The sequence below is a fragment of the Manacus vitellinus genome, unplaced genomic scaffold, assembly GCF_001715985.3.
Source record: "Manacus vitellinus isolate BGI_N305 unplaced genomic scaffold, ASM171598v3 scaffold_44_pilon, whole genome shotgun sequence".
NCBI lineage: Eukaryota > Metazoa > Chordata > Aves > Passeriformes > Pipridae > Manacus > Manacus vitellinus.
The window spans coordinates 370,063-386,121 of NW_021940565.1; the positions used below are offsets into that span (position 1 = coordinate 370,063).

At 54.1% G+C, this 16,059-nt stretch overlaps 1 protein-coding gene across 1 annotated transcript in view; it reads right to left on the reverse strand.

Annotated features, from left to right (window-relative positions):
- ASTN1 (astrotactin 1) overlaps positions 1-16,059 on the reverse strand; it is a 33,947-nt gene that overhangs the window by 13,726 nt on the left and 4,162 nt on the right. Inside the window, exons 3-13 of the mRNA XM_029962214.1 lie at positions 15,203-15,349; positions 14,646-14,753; positions 13,443-13,592; positions 12,480-12,647; positions 12,212-12,296; positions 4,353-4,427; positions 3,750-3,887; positions 3,280-3,430; positions 2,432-2,598; positions 2,067-2,261; positions 1,637-1,764 (exon numbers count right to left, since the gene is read on the reverse strand). Of these exons, the coding sequence (XP_029818074.1) occupies positions 1,637-1,764; positions 2,067-2,261; positions 2,432-2,598; positions 3,280-3,430; positions 3,750-3,887; positions 4,353-4,427; positions 12,212-12,296; positions 12,480-12,647; positions 13,443-13,592; positions 14,646-14,753; positions 15,203-15,349 (1,512 nt within the window). The remainder of the gene's footprint in view (positions 1-1,636; positions 1,765-2,066; positions 2,262-2,431; positions 2,599-3,279; positions 3,431-3,749; positions 3,888-4,352; positions 4,428-12,211; positions 12,297-12,479; positions 12,648-13,442; positions 13,593-14,645; positions 14,754-15,202; positions 15,350-16,059) is intronic.

The following is a 16,059-nucleotide window of genomic DNA, read 5'->3' on the forward strand; positions in this document are numbered from 1 at the left end:
CTGGGCAGGACCCAGGGTTTGTCCTTCTCCAGGCAAAGCCACCTCATTCTTCAGCCATTTAACTGTGAGTTACAGAAGGCAGAAATTCATGGAGACCAGGGCTGGGCGGCCACTTACTCCTGCCCAAGGCATGTGGCAGCTCAGCTTCCATGAGCAGAGGGACAGAGAGGCCACTGAGCCTCAGACAGAGGCCCAGAAAGGGAACTGAAGGGTGCTCGTGGCTCTGACTTTGGTGACCTGGGTGTGGCACACGAGGATGCCGGGACACGGCCACCTCCTCCCTCGCAGCTCCGCTTGGCAGCAAAGCAGCAACTTTGCTGCTAAACAGGCACCCAGCAGGAGTTCAGGAGGATAACGGCGGGCATCCCCCCCTCTAACAAGAACTGAAGGCAGAGGATAAGCAGGATAAGATCCTTTGCCTTCCAGCGCCTCTCTCTCTTCAGTGCTGGCTGCTCCCGACAGCTTCAAAGCCTTGCTCTTTCCTGCAAAGTGTTTATGCAAAAACAGTCCTTCCTTACTCAGCAGCTCTGCCTCTCGTGTATTCACAGCGATATCCAGATCTGCTTCTGACAAGCAGAGAATATTTTACCTCTTTTCCTTTTTTTATTTTTTTGCCTTAATCAGCCACAAAGCCAGCAGAGCGGTGGGAAATGAATAGGATAATTTACTGGCTTCTGCCTCCCCAGCGTAATTGCCAGCAAAGTCCTGCTCCCACTGACACTGCTGATGATGCTGGGATTGTGGAGGCAGTGCCTTCCTTACATCCGTGTACCCATGTTACAGGCAAGAGAATCTCACTGGGATGCAGGTGTCCTCCAGCACCTCCGAACAGGGATGAGCATCCCCATGGAAGCAGGAGTGACCCACCCACACAGCTCTCTTGGGGTAGCTCAGCACCCAAGACCCAGTGGCACTCTCCCCTCTGCCTGAATCTGCCTGCACACACACCTACATTTCCATGCACCCTGTCAGGGCAAGCAGTGTCCATTAGACCCTGGGTGCAGCCCATGGGTGCTTCCCAAAATCCTGGAAGCTCTGCCAAACAAAGCAAAAGCACGAGGTCTTGGATGAGACCAAAACACCTCATTAACCATATCCTTTCCTTAGTGGCTCCTCAATGCCCTGAGCCATTTCAGCCAACAGCAACAAACACCAAGGAAACAAGGGCTATTTTAGGGGTTCTGGCAACTTGCTGGAAGAAAGGTAAATCCTTGAAGGCAGTCTAGGAATCCATGATAACCCTGTTGCTCGTGGCCCACAATGCTCTGGCAGAGCAAACCAAAACACTTCAATTTGGTGGCTTTGAATGTTTGTTACATGGGCAAAGAAATCAAATTAAAGGTAGCTGGAAAACTTTTTTTGCCTTGAAAAAGAAAAGAAAAAATGCTTTTTGCAAATGCCCCAAACATTCAATGGATGGTTGAGCTTTTACACCACACAATTAATTTACAGACTTTGCCTTTCCTTCATTTTTAATGCCTTTGTTTTACCACTGCTGCTGCTGCTGCTGCAGGTGAGCCTGGGATGCTAAAGCCTGACTAGATATATCCTCTAGGAGATGTATCTCCTGGGAGATTGAGGGGCTCTAGCTGGGCATGCTGGCAGCTGGGAGAGCTGTGGGGCTGGACCCACTCACCGGTGAGGAACTCGGGGTCAGGTGTGGGGTCAGAGAGCTCCTCTTGGCACTGGTTCTCCAAGGGCACCGTGGCCACCACCAGCCCATCTGGCAGCTGCTGCTCCAGGCCCCGGGCAAAGTTGTTCTGCCTGGAAGTTAATCACAGAGAGGAGGGCAGGGTTGGAGGACAGGAGAAATGCCTGGGATCATCCCTGCCAGCCGGTGACCCATCCCAAAAAAACACCTGGCATGAAGCCTTTCCTTCAGGCACAGATTACAGAGGTGTCTACCCTTGATGGAAAGCATCAGACGTGCTCTCCCCACCAGCCCTTCCATCTTCTGCAAAGTTTGACCAGACATGGATAGACCAGGCTCCTTACTATGCCTTCTTCTTGGAGAGGATGGTGAGGTCTGACCCTGCTGGGGTCACCTCCCCACCTCCCCAGCTCACCTGAACGTCCCTTTGAGCACCTGCCCTGGTGCCACCTCCTTGGAGTGGTTGTTGTAGCCGTAGAAGATCTCCCCAAAGAGCGTCTGGTTCATGGGCAGCTCGCGGGGCTCCCCGCAGTCCCCCGCCTCGGGGCACGACTCCGAGATGAGCTGGCACGACCTCCCGTCCGTGCCCAGCTTGTAGTCCTCAATGCACCTGGGAAGCCAGCACAGGGCCCACCATCAGCTGCAGCCCCCAACGGTGGCCACCAGGCCACCCCAGCAGAGACACTGGGAACAGAGGAGCCCCCCCTCCATGCCAACCCTAGGAGATCAGGGTGGCAGCAGCCAGGTACAGCAGCACCCTGTGGGTGCTGGGTCACTCACCCACAGAACATGAGGATGTTGTAGAGCAGGGGGTCTTCGGGCAGAGGGACCATCTGCTGCAGGCACAGCTGCTCGCAGCCCCCGTTGAAGCCATCGGAGCAGTCCACGCCGACGTGACGGTCGTAGCAGCCCGTGCCATCCTTCATGGGGCTCAGTCCCGTCGGGCACTGGCAGGGGTGGGGGAAGCAAGAGGTGAAACCCCCAGGGAAGAAATCTGGCCCTGGGGCTGAGGCAGAGGGGAGAGTTGCTCTCCATTGGACACTTCAGCAGGACACAGTGCTCGGAGGTTGCGGGGCAGACAGCAGCAACACCACCCACAGCTGCAGGTATTCCTCCTGCACCACAGCCTCTCTGCAGCCCTGGGGAGTGTATCCTCTGAAGTGGGAGCCCCCCAAGCCAGGCCCCACCAAAGTAATGTGCTGGCATCAACCCCACACACCAGCACAGAGCTCCAGTGACCACCAAAGCAACGCTGCCCTTTCCAAGCCCACTGTCTGCCCCACACTCACAGCCTCTCCATCCCAATGCCCAGCACTGGTGGCATCACAGCAGGGCACCCCGGCCCCACAAGCCCCTCCATTTTGGGGCAGAGCAGCTGTGGTGGTGACAGGGGACACACATGAGTGATGTGGGACCTCCCAGAGAGCCAACAAGCAGATGGACTCTCTCTCCCTCGTGTGTGCAACAAAGCAACAAAGGAGATGCCAACCCAAAAACATCTTCTTGCTACGAAATCAACCCCAAAATATCCGTCCCAAAGTGATGGTAAGGGAGGAAGGACTCCCTTTCTGCCCTCCCCCTCCTTGCTCACACCAAAGGAGATTCCAGGTCCCCGGGGGGCCACGCACCACACAGCCCGTGGAGTCCAGCTTGCGGTCCGAGATGCAGCGGAAGTTCTTGTTGCAGCCCCCGTTGTCCCGGGAGCAGTCACGGACAGGGCCGAAGGAGTCAAGGAGGACCTCCAGGCTGTCAAAGGAGGAGGAGGTCATCAGCTCTTCCCTGTGAGGAGGAGAAGGAGGAGATGTGTCACTGCTCCGATGAGACATCGTGAACGCGTGCACGACCGTGGCTGATGCGTGGGTTTTTCCAGAGCTCAGGTTTCCCTCGGGCTGACAGTGAACTGGATGGCAGCCAGGCTTTTAGAGGGATGCAGGAGCTACTGAGATGAGAGGTACCTCCAATAGCTCAACTTTACAGGTACCAAAGGGGGGCAGCTTAATGGATGTACTAATCTCCACCTGCAAAAACATGGGATGAGGATCTCAGCTCTGTTTGCTGAAACTCCTCCTAAACTCCATCATCCTGCCATTGCACCTACCTGACCTCCACTGCATCCTCCATCACTGTCATGTCCGTCTTACATTTGGCTGAGGGGTTGATGGCCAGCTCAGCTGGTGGGATGACGAAGCTCTTGCTCAGGGGCAGCCACATGCCTTCCCCCAGGGTATAGGTGAACCTGCCAGGGAGAGCAGCAAAGGCTGGCAAGGAGGGAAATGCTGAGCCTGGAGGGCTGTCTCTGCCCAAAACCAAGCCCTTGAACCTCCCCACTGCCCTGCAGGGATGCCAGCCTGAACAAAGGTGGATGGGCAGGCTAAAGAGGGGTGGCTTCTCCAAATGCACCCAAACGACCACCAAAAATCACATGCAACTTAGGTAATACATAAAAAAATAAAGGCACTTTCATTTTTTCAGTAGAAATCCTCCTGCAGAGCCTAAACCTCGCTCTCACTGTGAATAGAGAGGAGGAACTGACTGCTGGGCATCCAGCATCCCACACTTCCCAGCCATACTCGCATGTCCCCAGGAGGTGGCACAGGACAGCTGTGCTCAGCCCTGCCAGCTGGGGTACCTGCAAGCCTGTATGCCCTGGGTCATATTTTAAGCCCCAAAATGTGCTGACTGAGTTGCCTTTGCCACTTACCGAAAAATCTTGTCAGATGGCTGCTCGCCCAGCACCAAGTCAAAGCCACGCTGGAAAATGGTGTATGGCCAGGGCCTGGAAAAGAAAACCAGGAGCATCACACTGATATTGCGCCCCCACTGCTGCTCAGAGCCCAAAATGCTGTCCCTGCATAGCCCCCAGCACACACGCAGAGGGGTCCTGGCATAAAACGACTCAAACAAAGCCAGGACAATGGGATAAAACAGCCCCTGATTCAAGATCTTAATCTTGGGGTCCCTATAACATCAGATCCTCATGCCAGCCCCAACCTGCCAATGGTCCAGAAGTGTATTGCATCCATTATTTTGGAGTACAGTGCACTCCAGACATCCCCGCATCCCTGTGTGCCTGGTCCTGTTTTAGGGGTTTGCATCACAGCTATTGAACTGCTAAAAGAAACCCAACTGCAGCTGAACCCTCTCTCTGTGAGGCTTTTCCAAGGGAGCACGTCAGGTCCGAGTCCACAATTTCACCACCTGCCTTATTCCCCCTGGGTTTCATTGTTCCAGGAGAGGAACTGAGGACGCCTAACAAAGGGGATTGGAAGACAGGCTGGAAGCTTGGAGCCAAGGGGGCAGCCTAGAGAGCTGTTGGCCCCAACTACTCCCTCCCTGTTGTTGTAGATACACAGGGTGATGAGCCACCAAGATTTGGTGGCCAGTGCCCTTCAGTGGGACAACCATGGCCATGACACTTCTGGGACATGCACCCCCAGCATCACAGACCCACTTGCAGACCAAGGCTGACAAGAGACCCAGCTGTGGTGGACTTTGAATCAGGCAACATGAACCCAGCTCCCAAACCCTAAAACTCCCAATCCCCTTTGCAAGAGCTCAGAGCTGGGGAGAGAAAGAGATTTTTGCCATCCCATCGCATCGCTGCTGGTAAAATTCAGGGTGAGAGTATCGGGTGCCACCGACAAGCCCGGGGGTTTTCTCCAGAGGCAATTACAGTTTTCCTGCACAAGCACTTTAATTTCTAATCCGGGGTTACTTCAGCAGGGACAAAAATAATAATAACAAAAGAAAAAAATCCTGATTGCAGGATTACAGCGTGCCGTCTCGTTTCCTCGCTGGGATACAATGCCGCTTTCCCGGTCGGCCGGCTGGGAGCGGGGGATTACATTCAGCCCGCAGATCCGATTGCCCTGAATGAGGTCAGCCTCGTCCAGAAAGAGATGTGCTCCTTGTGTCTTCAGCAACACCTTGAACGCTTCACGCCTCCGCCTTCCAGCGCTCCCGCAGATGGGTTTTATTCTTGCTTCTGAGGAGCACGTGGGGCCGGGAACAAAAGCCAAGGCAAGGTATTGTTCCGCATCAACTCGGGCAGAAAAGCGGTTGTGAGGAGCTGCTCTTGGCTTGCAGCAGGGCTCAGCACTGGGGCAGGTGCTGCAGGGACACGGTGGCTGCTGCACCTCTGTCAGGTGACACACCTGGCAGCCCATGGAAGTCAAAACATCCAGGACACGCAGCCAGTGTGTCTGGGCCCACCTGGGAGATCAAAATCAGCAGCCATGCTGTGTCCACCCAGGGTGCAACTTCCAACTGTGGCTAAAATTCTTGAGGTAATGGAATCATAGAATGGTTTGGAAGGGATCTTAAAGATCATCTCATTGCAGCCCCCTGCCATGGGCAGGGACACCTTCCACTACACCAGGTTGCTCCAAATCCCATCTAACCTGTACTTGAACTCTTCCATGGATGGGGCAGCCACAGCTTCTCTGGGCAACCTGTGCCAGGGCCTCACCACCTTCACAGGAAAGAATTTCTTCCTGATGTGTCATCAAACCTGCCCTCTGTCAGTTTGAACCCATTCCCTCTTGTCCTATTCCTACCTACTCTTGCAAAATGCAATGATGGCTTTGAGATGGGGAAAAGGTTTCCATGCTCCAGAAAGGGACTGTGTGGCATCTCCCTAGCCTGCCCCACTCCGCCTTTACTTGGGGTCAAAAAAAGCCCATTAAAAATAATGTTCAGCCTTTAGTTACATGTCTACCTGGCAGGGGAGACCCAGTGTTGCCAGGCACCATTGGATCGGGGAGGACATGATACCTTCTGTGGGTAAGCCCTGAAAGGTCCTCCACACAAGAATTCCAGCTCAACAGGAGACACTTATCCATCCTCATCTCTGAGGAAGCTCTCCAGGAGCTCAGTGCTGACATTTCCACCCACACACGCTTTTGTTGACTTGTACCTTCTGTTGCAGAGGATGGGGTGGCATGTGCTCTCCCAGGCACACCTCACCCCCTCCATTTCCGCCTCTTGCCCCCTGTGCCTCTGCTGCTGTTTCACCTCCTCCTTCCTCTCCCATGCACGTGAGTGTGTCCCCACGTGCCTGTCTCCCTCCCTGCTTTCTGTGATCACTTGCTTGGTTTTCGTTGTTCTTGGTGGGTATTTTGGTTGTGTGGTCTTCAGAGCTCACAGGGGAAAGTGGGACTGATCAGCAGCCCTGCAGATGATCAGGTTGGATTAAACAGGCCAGAAACTACAGCTCTTGTCCCCCTGGCAAGCCTTGGCATTCAGGCAGGCACCTGAAACAACAAAACCCGGGGCAGCTGAGAACCAGAAACTCCCCATGCTCAGTCAGCAAGTTCCCGTGGCCAAAGCGCTGCCTGTGCATCCCCAAGACAATTTTCAGGCCTCTTGGTTTTTTCCAGATGGACCCTCAGCTATGCTTTGCTCCATATCTGGGCTTGAGTGGAAGCTCAAGAAATTCTGGCTAAGCCTTCCAAACCTGTTGCTGCTGGTGATGCTTTGAACCACCTCAACAGGCCCCTGGCCACGCTCAAATTGCAGTCCCAAGGGGCCAAGGCCAGACTGACTTCTAGCATCGAGAACTGTGCTCCTGCTTGTTTGTGCTCCCTGTAAAATCCTTCCAGAGAAGATGGGTAGGATGGAGAATTAAAGCCTGGCACTGGCAGGATGTGACTGCCATGAGCTAACCTGGAGCAGCTGGTTGGAGGGGAGCTGTCAGGAGGTCGGAGGGGCTGCAGGAGAGGGTCTTTGCAGAAGGTACAAGTCGCTGCACGTGAGCGTGGCTGAAATGCCACTGGAGGAGAAGGTGGTTGGCTGTCACACACTGAAATAGGTGACTACACATTTGGCTCCCTCACCCTCTGTACTCCTGGGGGTTTCCAACCAGGGCCATGCCAAACCCTATCACAGCACCTAAGCACCAGCTCCAAGTGTGTGCTGGGAGAGAGTGCCATGGACAAAATGGTCCCCCACATCCCTTCATTGGCAGCTCAGGAGTTCAAGCCCAGGGAGAACAGACCAGAGCATCCCCACAGCTGCTGCACCCCTCCTGCACACCAGACCCCAAAGGGGGGACCCATGAAGACCCAACACCACCCTGGTGGGGGAAGAGCAGAGAGCAGATGTGACACAAGCTGCCCACTTCTCCCACCGGTGATGCCTGTTGTGGCTCCTCCCCAACTTCACTTTGCTTTGCAACAGCTTTGCTTGGGCTTCAGCTGCCGATGCTTCTCCCCTTCCGAGCTCCCCACCCCCTGCCATCCCTTGCAAGCAGGGCTTTATTAAAAATGCTAATGCCGGCACTTTCTCCCTGGGCTGCCCATAAATCTGCGAGGAGAATGAGGCGGGAGGAGGAGGCGGATGGGTGGTTTGGTGAAAGGATCTGAAAGAAAGAGGAGCTTTTTATCTGGCTGTCCTTCAAGCTTGCAAAGCCGAGGCACACAGCAGGGAATGGAGAGAGGCAAAAAAAAAAAAAAAGAGAGAGAGAGAAAAAGAGGTGGGGGAAAAAAAAAGAGAAAAAGAGGAAGACTTTAAGCAGGAAAAGTGCTGTCCTTGTCACTTCAGTGTGTCCCTGGCTCCTCTGTGGGGTGGGGAGTGGATGATGTGTGGGGATGGGACAAGAGGAGCAGGTGCATGGGCAGGAAGGGGGATAACTGTGTGCAGAAGAGAAGCAGCATCGTGGGGAGGGAGGAGCAGGGGAGGGGAGGTGGGTTGGCAGGACATGGGCTACTGCACTAATTTGTGTCCTGTGCTGGAGAAAACATCTGCAAGGGGGCAGAAAGAGGTAACTTGTCCTGCATGGGAGCAGGGCTGGTGTAGCCCAGTTTGCCAAGTGCTACCAGAGGATGAAAGCACCCAGCCAGATGCATTTGCCTTATAACATTAAACTGGCCTAAAACCTCCCCATGCCAGGCTGAACCCATTAGGAGTTGAAAGAGCACACTGATAAAGACCCTTTAAATGCAGAGCATCTTAAATCTCATCGAGGGAGTCTGAAAAGGGCACCCAGGCAAGAACTGCAGGTGGACAGGGAAAACCATCCATGATGGATCTAAAGGCTGGGATAAATAAGTACAAATGTGGGCAGATAACAGTTTATTAACTAAAGGTAGAATGAGCTGATTTGATCTTTGGCCAAGTCATACCACAAAAAGAACCACAGAAAATGGGTTTGATGAGCAAAGATGAGGCAGACCTGGTTGGATTGCTGGAAACTGCATCCTACTTGGGAAACATTAGAGTAAGAGCCGAAAAGCAGCTAATTAACAATGCATATCAAAGTAGGGAGACAGACTGTGAACACACAAACAGCACCAGACAGATTTGTTTAAAACAGCTGAAGAGCAGCACAGGAAAAAAAAAAAAAAGGAAGGCAGCTGATCAAATGTATCTGCTACCCATGATCAAAAAGATCTGATTTTTTGAAAAATGGATGAAGATTTAGGGTCTGGATGTGCTGGGTAAGAGAGGCACCGCGGAGGCGTGGAACTCAGTCTGGTACCCAAAATACACACACCACACAAAGCCTCTCCCTGCCATTGCCAATAAAGCACAAAGATGAGCTCGCCTTCATGAGCAAAATTAGATGCTGCTGAGGGAACAGAGACCCAGTCGACTTGTCATCACTGTAAATAAAAACAAACCAACGGCAAAACTGTCTAAACCACAGGGTTGAAATGAGTTTTCAGATAAAAAAGCCACCCTGGGAAAACGGAGGAGGTCATAACCAGAACATGTCGCTCCCAAGCACGCCGAGGGATTTGGCAAAGCCTCCCAAGTCCTGCTTTGTTGACCAAGAGCCAACGTGGCTTCTCCAGGGACTGACCTGCGGCAGCAGCACATCACTCCAACACTGGAGGGTTTAGGAGCACATCAGACAAAACAGTGTCAGAAATTATTCAGGCATCTTGGGATGGGGGGAGAGAGCAGAAGACTTCCAGACATCTCCTTCAGGTGAACCTGCAGGCAACCTTTTTGGGTTAGAGTTGGGAATGAGCTGATGAGTGTGACAAAGACAGCATGGTAGCTCAACCTCCACCCCAAAAAACATAAATTCCAGCTTAAAGTTACAAGTTATTCAGTTAAACAGGCTCTGACAAGATGGTTCTGCTGGACTAAAGAGAGTTCATCACAGTCATGACCCCGTGGAGGCCAAGAGTTCACGGGGGACACCATGGACAGGTAGAAGGGATCTCAGCATCACAAGCCCTTGCAGGCAGAGCTGCACCAAGCAGCACCTGGACATCAGAACAGACTGCAGAGAAGGAAAAGAACGCTCATTAAACACCAAGCTACCCCAAGCATCACGATGCTTAGTGTGGACATGCTTTCCACAGCCCCTAAAAATAGTGAAAGCTGCAGGCAGGGATGGTGAAGTGTGGTCTCAGCTGCTACCATTTTCTGAAACAAAAACCTGACAAGTTCAAGGAAGAAACACAAAATAACCCCAGTTTCAAGCAGCTCAAGAGAGGAGCTCTCTAAGGATGGTGTTGAAAAAGCCCCAACACTGCAGCATCAGAGCCTTCTTGAGAGCTCAGAGAAGGGCAGGAGGACTTTGACAGCCTCACCATTGTCTGGGGCTGTGTTGCACCTTGGGGAAAAAGAGATCTGCCAAGTTTCTCTGCCCCAAACAGAAAACTATGCTGGAAATACTGCACATAATTTGTCATAGCCAACTTTGGTATATAAGAAGAGACACAAGACAAGCTGTATCCTGGCCAGGTATGAACACTGTTGCAGGAGAAAAGGTTCAGGCATAGCATGGAGAAGGCTCCTGTGGGAGCACTGAGTTGGAGCTGGGTCTGAAAAGCAGCCCCAAATTCCCCAGAGGAACAGAGTGGGTCCTGAGCACCTTTTGGTTTGGCATGGCTGAGACCAAAGCTGGTCTGAAGCTGTGAATGGGTCCAGAGGGCTTCAGGAATGGATTTGCCTTTCCTGCCCTTGGCTTCTCTCCTGCTTGTTAGCACCTGTATTTTCTAGCAATCCACCTGAAAGCAGCTTTTTCTCCACTTTCCCTTAAGATGGTGAAGCAGCTAAATCAGGAAAAAGCTAGAGAAGAGCAATGTGCACGGGAGGAAAAGTGTGAAGCTGCAGATCCACACCCAGGAGCAAAGGAAAAGTAGAGGGGAAGGCAGCAAATGTTTCTCCACACTGCTTATCCATTTTTATTACCTGCCTCAGTGGACAGAGTCATTTGCCACTTTGCTTTTTGCAAGGTGGTGAGTCCAGCACAGACAGAGGCAGAGGCTGGCACCAAAGCCATTGTGGTCATTGGTGGCCATGGGCTCTTTCCAACCCACCATGAGACACTCCCAAACACAACACATCCTAAAACAGGGAAATCCCTGGCAGGGGGATACCCCCTCCCACACCCCAGACCCCATCACTCAGTGCCTCTTATGAGATGGGCACAGAGGATCTGGGAACATCCCTGTTGGACAACTGTCCTCTCGGGACAAGCAGGACAGGGAGCTGTATTTCTGCCTGTACTTTCCCAAGCCAGCAGTGGTACCTTGAAGAGGTTTTGGGGACATTCACCACAGCACACAGCACGTCCCCAGCACGGGACCGCCTGTGTCCCGAGCCTCGCCCTGGCTCAGGGCACTCACAGCAACAACCGCCCTTGTCTCACACAGCGGGTGCTCCGCACTGGGCTTAATTGCTAAATTGCCTTTAAAATGATAAAAAAACAGAGAGTGGGGGTGGAGACAGAGCAGGGATGCTCTCCCCGGGCCCCAGTTCAAAGGGACAGAGCCGGGGCCAGCTGGCACAGACAGCCCCCCGCCGCTGCCATCCTCCAGCGCAGCCGCACCGCGGGGGTGCCGCCAAGCCCAGCCTTTGATGATTTTTCCCTTCCCACTGTGAAGACTAATAACTTCAGAGAGGGCATCCTGACATGGGCAGGGCCACCGCCGATCCAGCTGCAGCACAGTGAGACAAGGGGGGAAAACGAGGGCTTGGAGGTGCCGGGGCACATGGGATCTCCGGATTTGAGGGTGTTTTGGGTTTCTGCACACTACCTCCAGCCATCCCCGGGAGGCCCCAGCTGCATGACAGAGACCCATGAGTGTTAAGGACCACCAAATTGCTGCCAAAGCATCAGAAAAAACTTCCCTTGGCACTTCCAGGGGTTTAAAGCTGTGGAGCAGATGGTGACTGCTCTGTTCCCTCAGCTATGGTATCAAAGCATCTCATTTGCCCAGTTTTAAGTGAGGACCCCAGCCCGACCTCAGCTGTCCTCTGATGCCTCACACAGCCAAACCAAAAGCCCCACAAAGTGCAGGATGCCAAGGAGAGTCTTCACACAGGGAGGAGGAACAATCTCCATCTTCTCCAGGGGGTGTTTACTGTAAAACACCACAATGGCCTCTTCTACATCATTTCTGATTATTTCAAAGGATAGAAATCCTCGCCTCCCGCAGACCTGCTGCAGAGCCCAGCCGTGCACTGACCTTACAATTCACCAAGATGCCTATAACTCTTTCATCCAAGAAGTTTACCACAGCCCTCCTGTGCTGATGCTGAAGCCCAGCAGCTTGTGTGAGGGCAGCCCAAGCCCAGGCGTGCTGTGGAAGGCACACTCACCCCTGGTTCGTTCCCCACTCATTCCGGATGCAGAGGTGCTTGTGCACAGGGTCCTTCATGTACCCTTCATAGCAGAGACACTCACCTACAGAGAAAGGGGGGGACATGAGGGACATGGGAGGACAAGGCTTTCCATGCAGCCACCCCAGGGCACCTGGCAGCTCTGTTATTGCCCAGGGAGCAAGGCAAGGAAGCATCTTCCCGTCAGAGCTGGGCTGGGGAGGCAGAGGTGAGCCCCCAAACCCACCTCAACCGCTGGACCACCTACCAGTCTCGGGGTCACACTGGTGCTCACAGGGGTCGAGGAGGCGCCGGGCACAGAGGTCCAGGGCCCAGGGCCCGCTGGAGTTTTGCTGGGAGAAGAGGACGACCTGGGCTGGGTTCAGCCAGTCGCTGGCATCCAGCTGGCTCCCCTCCAGCAGGATGAACCGGCTCCCTGGCACCGAGACAAGGGCAGTCAGCAGGGCAACCTGATGCTGTCCCCTCCATCCCATGGTTGTCCCCTGCATCCCTTAATGGACCCCTCCATCCCGTGATGTTTCCCCCCATCCTGTGATCGATCCCTGCATCTGCTGCCCATTCCCTCCAGCTTGACACAGTGCTCTCTGTCCCACAGCAGCCTTCTCTGTTCCACAATGGATCCTCTGTCCTGTGCCCATCCTCTCTGCCCCATGACAGTCCCCTCTATCCCATATCTGTCTCCTCCATCCCATGACAGTTCCCTTCATCCTGTGCCTGTCCCCTCTGTCTCACAACAGCCACCCCTATCCTATAACCATCCCCTCAGTCCCATTTCTGATTCCTCCATCCCACAACAGTCTGCTTGGTCCCAGGCCCATCCTCTCCATTCTGCACCATGCCCTGTGTCCCACAACAGCCATCTCCATCCTGTCTCTGTCTCTTCTGTCCCATGCCTATCCCCTCCATCCTGTACCCCTCCATCCCTTGTTCCCACACTGGTATCCTCCATCTCACACCTGTCCCCTTTGTCAAGGACCCATCCCCTCCACCCCATAACAACCACCTCTGTCCTCTACCCATCCCCTCTGCCCTGCGCCCATCCCCTCAATCCCATGCCCATCCCCTCTCTCCCACACTGGTGCTCTTCATCCAGCCCGTCCCCTCTGTCCTGCACCCATCCTGCACCCGTCCTCTCCACATTCCCTCCTCTCCTCCATCACACCTCACAGAATGGGGCAGGAAGGGGTGGGTGAGACTGTGGGATGCTCACCATCAGCGATGAGGTGCTCAGGGACATGGAGGGTGATCTTGACAACAAGGGGGCAGTTCATGTGGGAAGAGCACACCAGGCTGATGACACAGCTCGTCACACTGATGAGGGTCAGGGTGGTCTTGTTCACAGGGCTCCGGGGGGACCCCACTGCAAAACATGGAAGCACAGTCAAACCTGACACCTGCAGGACCCAGGAAGACTTTGGGGTGCAGCCAGGGGACCTCAGGGTGCAGAGATCCTGCCCAGCCCCCTGAAAATCCAGCATCAATCCAACCAAATGGAGCCACTTTGGATTTTGAAGAGCATGAAGCAGCCCTTGCAATGGGACCCTCCCTCCCGCCTGCTGCAGTTGGGGTCTTCCTGATCCCCCTCAGCCCGAGCTCTCCCACACCCTGCACTGCAGCAGGCTGAGAACTTTGCAGTAGTAGAGCTTTAAAGCAGAGCTGAGATACTGAGGAAAAGAAAGGTAAATGCAGTGTCCTGGCTTTTTCCCCTCCTTGGCACTTCACTCGAGTTAATTTTGTCATGACAACAGGCCCGTGGATGCTTTTGTAAAAGTACTGGAGAGCCCTAACTGCTCAGGGCGTGCAGGTCTTTGACTTTTAAACTCTCAGCTGAAGAAGCTGAGTGGAAAAAAACTGTATGGAGACAAAGCCTGAACGAGCCTCTCAGCACCAGCTGAAGGAGATGGATCCCAGTCCCACCGCTCCCAGGAAAACAAGGCATCATCCAGCAAACGAGGCTCGACGGGGGAAAACAGACACTAACTCTCCTCCTGGGAGGAGAAAACCTCCTGAAGGGACAGTGCAGGGCAGTGGGGCAAGACTCCTGCCGAGGGACTGAGGCTGTCCCCATGCTCTGCTGCACATACAGCTCGTGTGTGCACGGCGCCGGAGCGAACCCGCGGCAGCTCCGTGCTGAGCAGCAGCCGGGGAACGCACGGGCCGGCCTTTGAAGCGTGTTACTTATTAATATACACCAGTGCCCGGCAGAAGCCTCCAGCAAAACATCAGAATATATTTCATCCTCTGCTGAGAAGCTCCACCGGAGAGCAGCAGCAGCCCGCTGCGGAGCGGGGACCGGCACCTGCCTGCGGCAGCTGGGATTGCACCTGGGTTTCCATCTCTTGCCAGTGGAAAGTCTCCAAACGCAGAGAAGCAACAGCAAATATGGCAAGAGAGGTCACGGCTCCCCACCCACCTCGGCTGCGCCTCCGGCTCCGCGAGGGGTCTGTGTAGAAGGTCAGCTGGGGATCGGTGTCCGCCTCTGTCCCTGAGTCCCCCTCGGGGTTGAGAAATGCTGAGCCAGCTGCAGGGGACACTGAGTGTAGTCATGGAGGGGTTGGCACCGTGCCACCCCAAGCCTTGGCATCCTACATAACCCTTCAGGGAAAGCCTTACCCTGAGGAGCCCCATCTGCCAGGTGCGGCAGGGACAGCATCTTCTCCCCTTCCCACCTCACACACCCGTGCCCCCACCTGCCACACGTCCCATTACCTTACACCTTTTCCCCGTGGCTGTGCCAGTACCCTGAAATATTTACCATGGCAGACACCCTCTGCATCTTTGCAACCAAGCACCCCAACAGGACTTGCATCCTTGCAGGCACCACATTTGCTGTGTCTCCCCACCCAGACCCTCCTTTCCACGCTCTCGCCCGACGCTGATCCTATTTATCCATCCCAGGAGAGGGTGAGTTGTTGGAATGTGGGTGGGTGGAAGCCCAGAGCACCCCACCCACCCCGGGGACCCCCCTACCTCGCGCTTTGTTGTTGATGCGCTTGCGCTGGCTGCTGGAGGTGTGGGACAGCAGCGTGGCCTGCTGGTGGTTCGAGTCCACGGGGCTGGTGGCAATGATGTTGTCCTTGTACTTGTTCATCAGGGACAGCTTGGCATTATCACTCCCTGAGCAGGAAGAATTGAAGGCAAAATCTCTCAGGATAAAGATTTTAAAACAGGGAGGGAGGTGAGAGAAAGGTTTCCTTGGGTCCCTCTCCAGATCATCCTGAGGTGATCAGGGTGCTGCTGCCAATGAGCTGAGCTGCCCCCAATGCACCCTCAGGAGCAACTCAAATACTGAAGGGGACTGGCACCTCACCAAACTAGCCAAAAGCTGAGCTCTAACACTAAGCCTCTCAGGGCACTTCTTCATAACCAAATCTGCAAAGCTTTAAGCACCACACTATGGTCTTCCCAAACCATGTCTCAGCTGAGAAGGCTCCAGATGGATGGCCCAGTTAGTACTATGGCCAAAGAACAAGTGTGTAACAAGCCTCAAAGAATCCCTGCTGGTGCTCAGAAGGTGGCATTAACTCTGAATCACACTGATGGCATGTATAATTTTGCTACTCAAAACCTAAGCTGAAAAAGACAGTGGAAATCCTGGGATACAGAAGGGATTTTAGGGGGTCACTATGGGGAGCTCAGAAGCCACAGTGTTCTGGTTCTGGTTCTTCATCAAGCCACAGGAACCACAGTCCTTTCCCTCAAAGCTCCAGCTCAGCAGGGACTGCTCTCAATGGGCTGCAAGGCCTCCCAGCAGTGGAAGTGCCTCCTGAGGGGCACCAACATCTCACACCCAACGAAAACCCAACGAGAAACAGGGAAAACGCTCG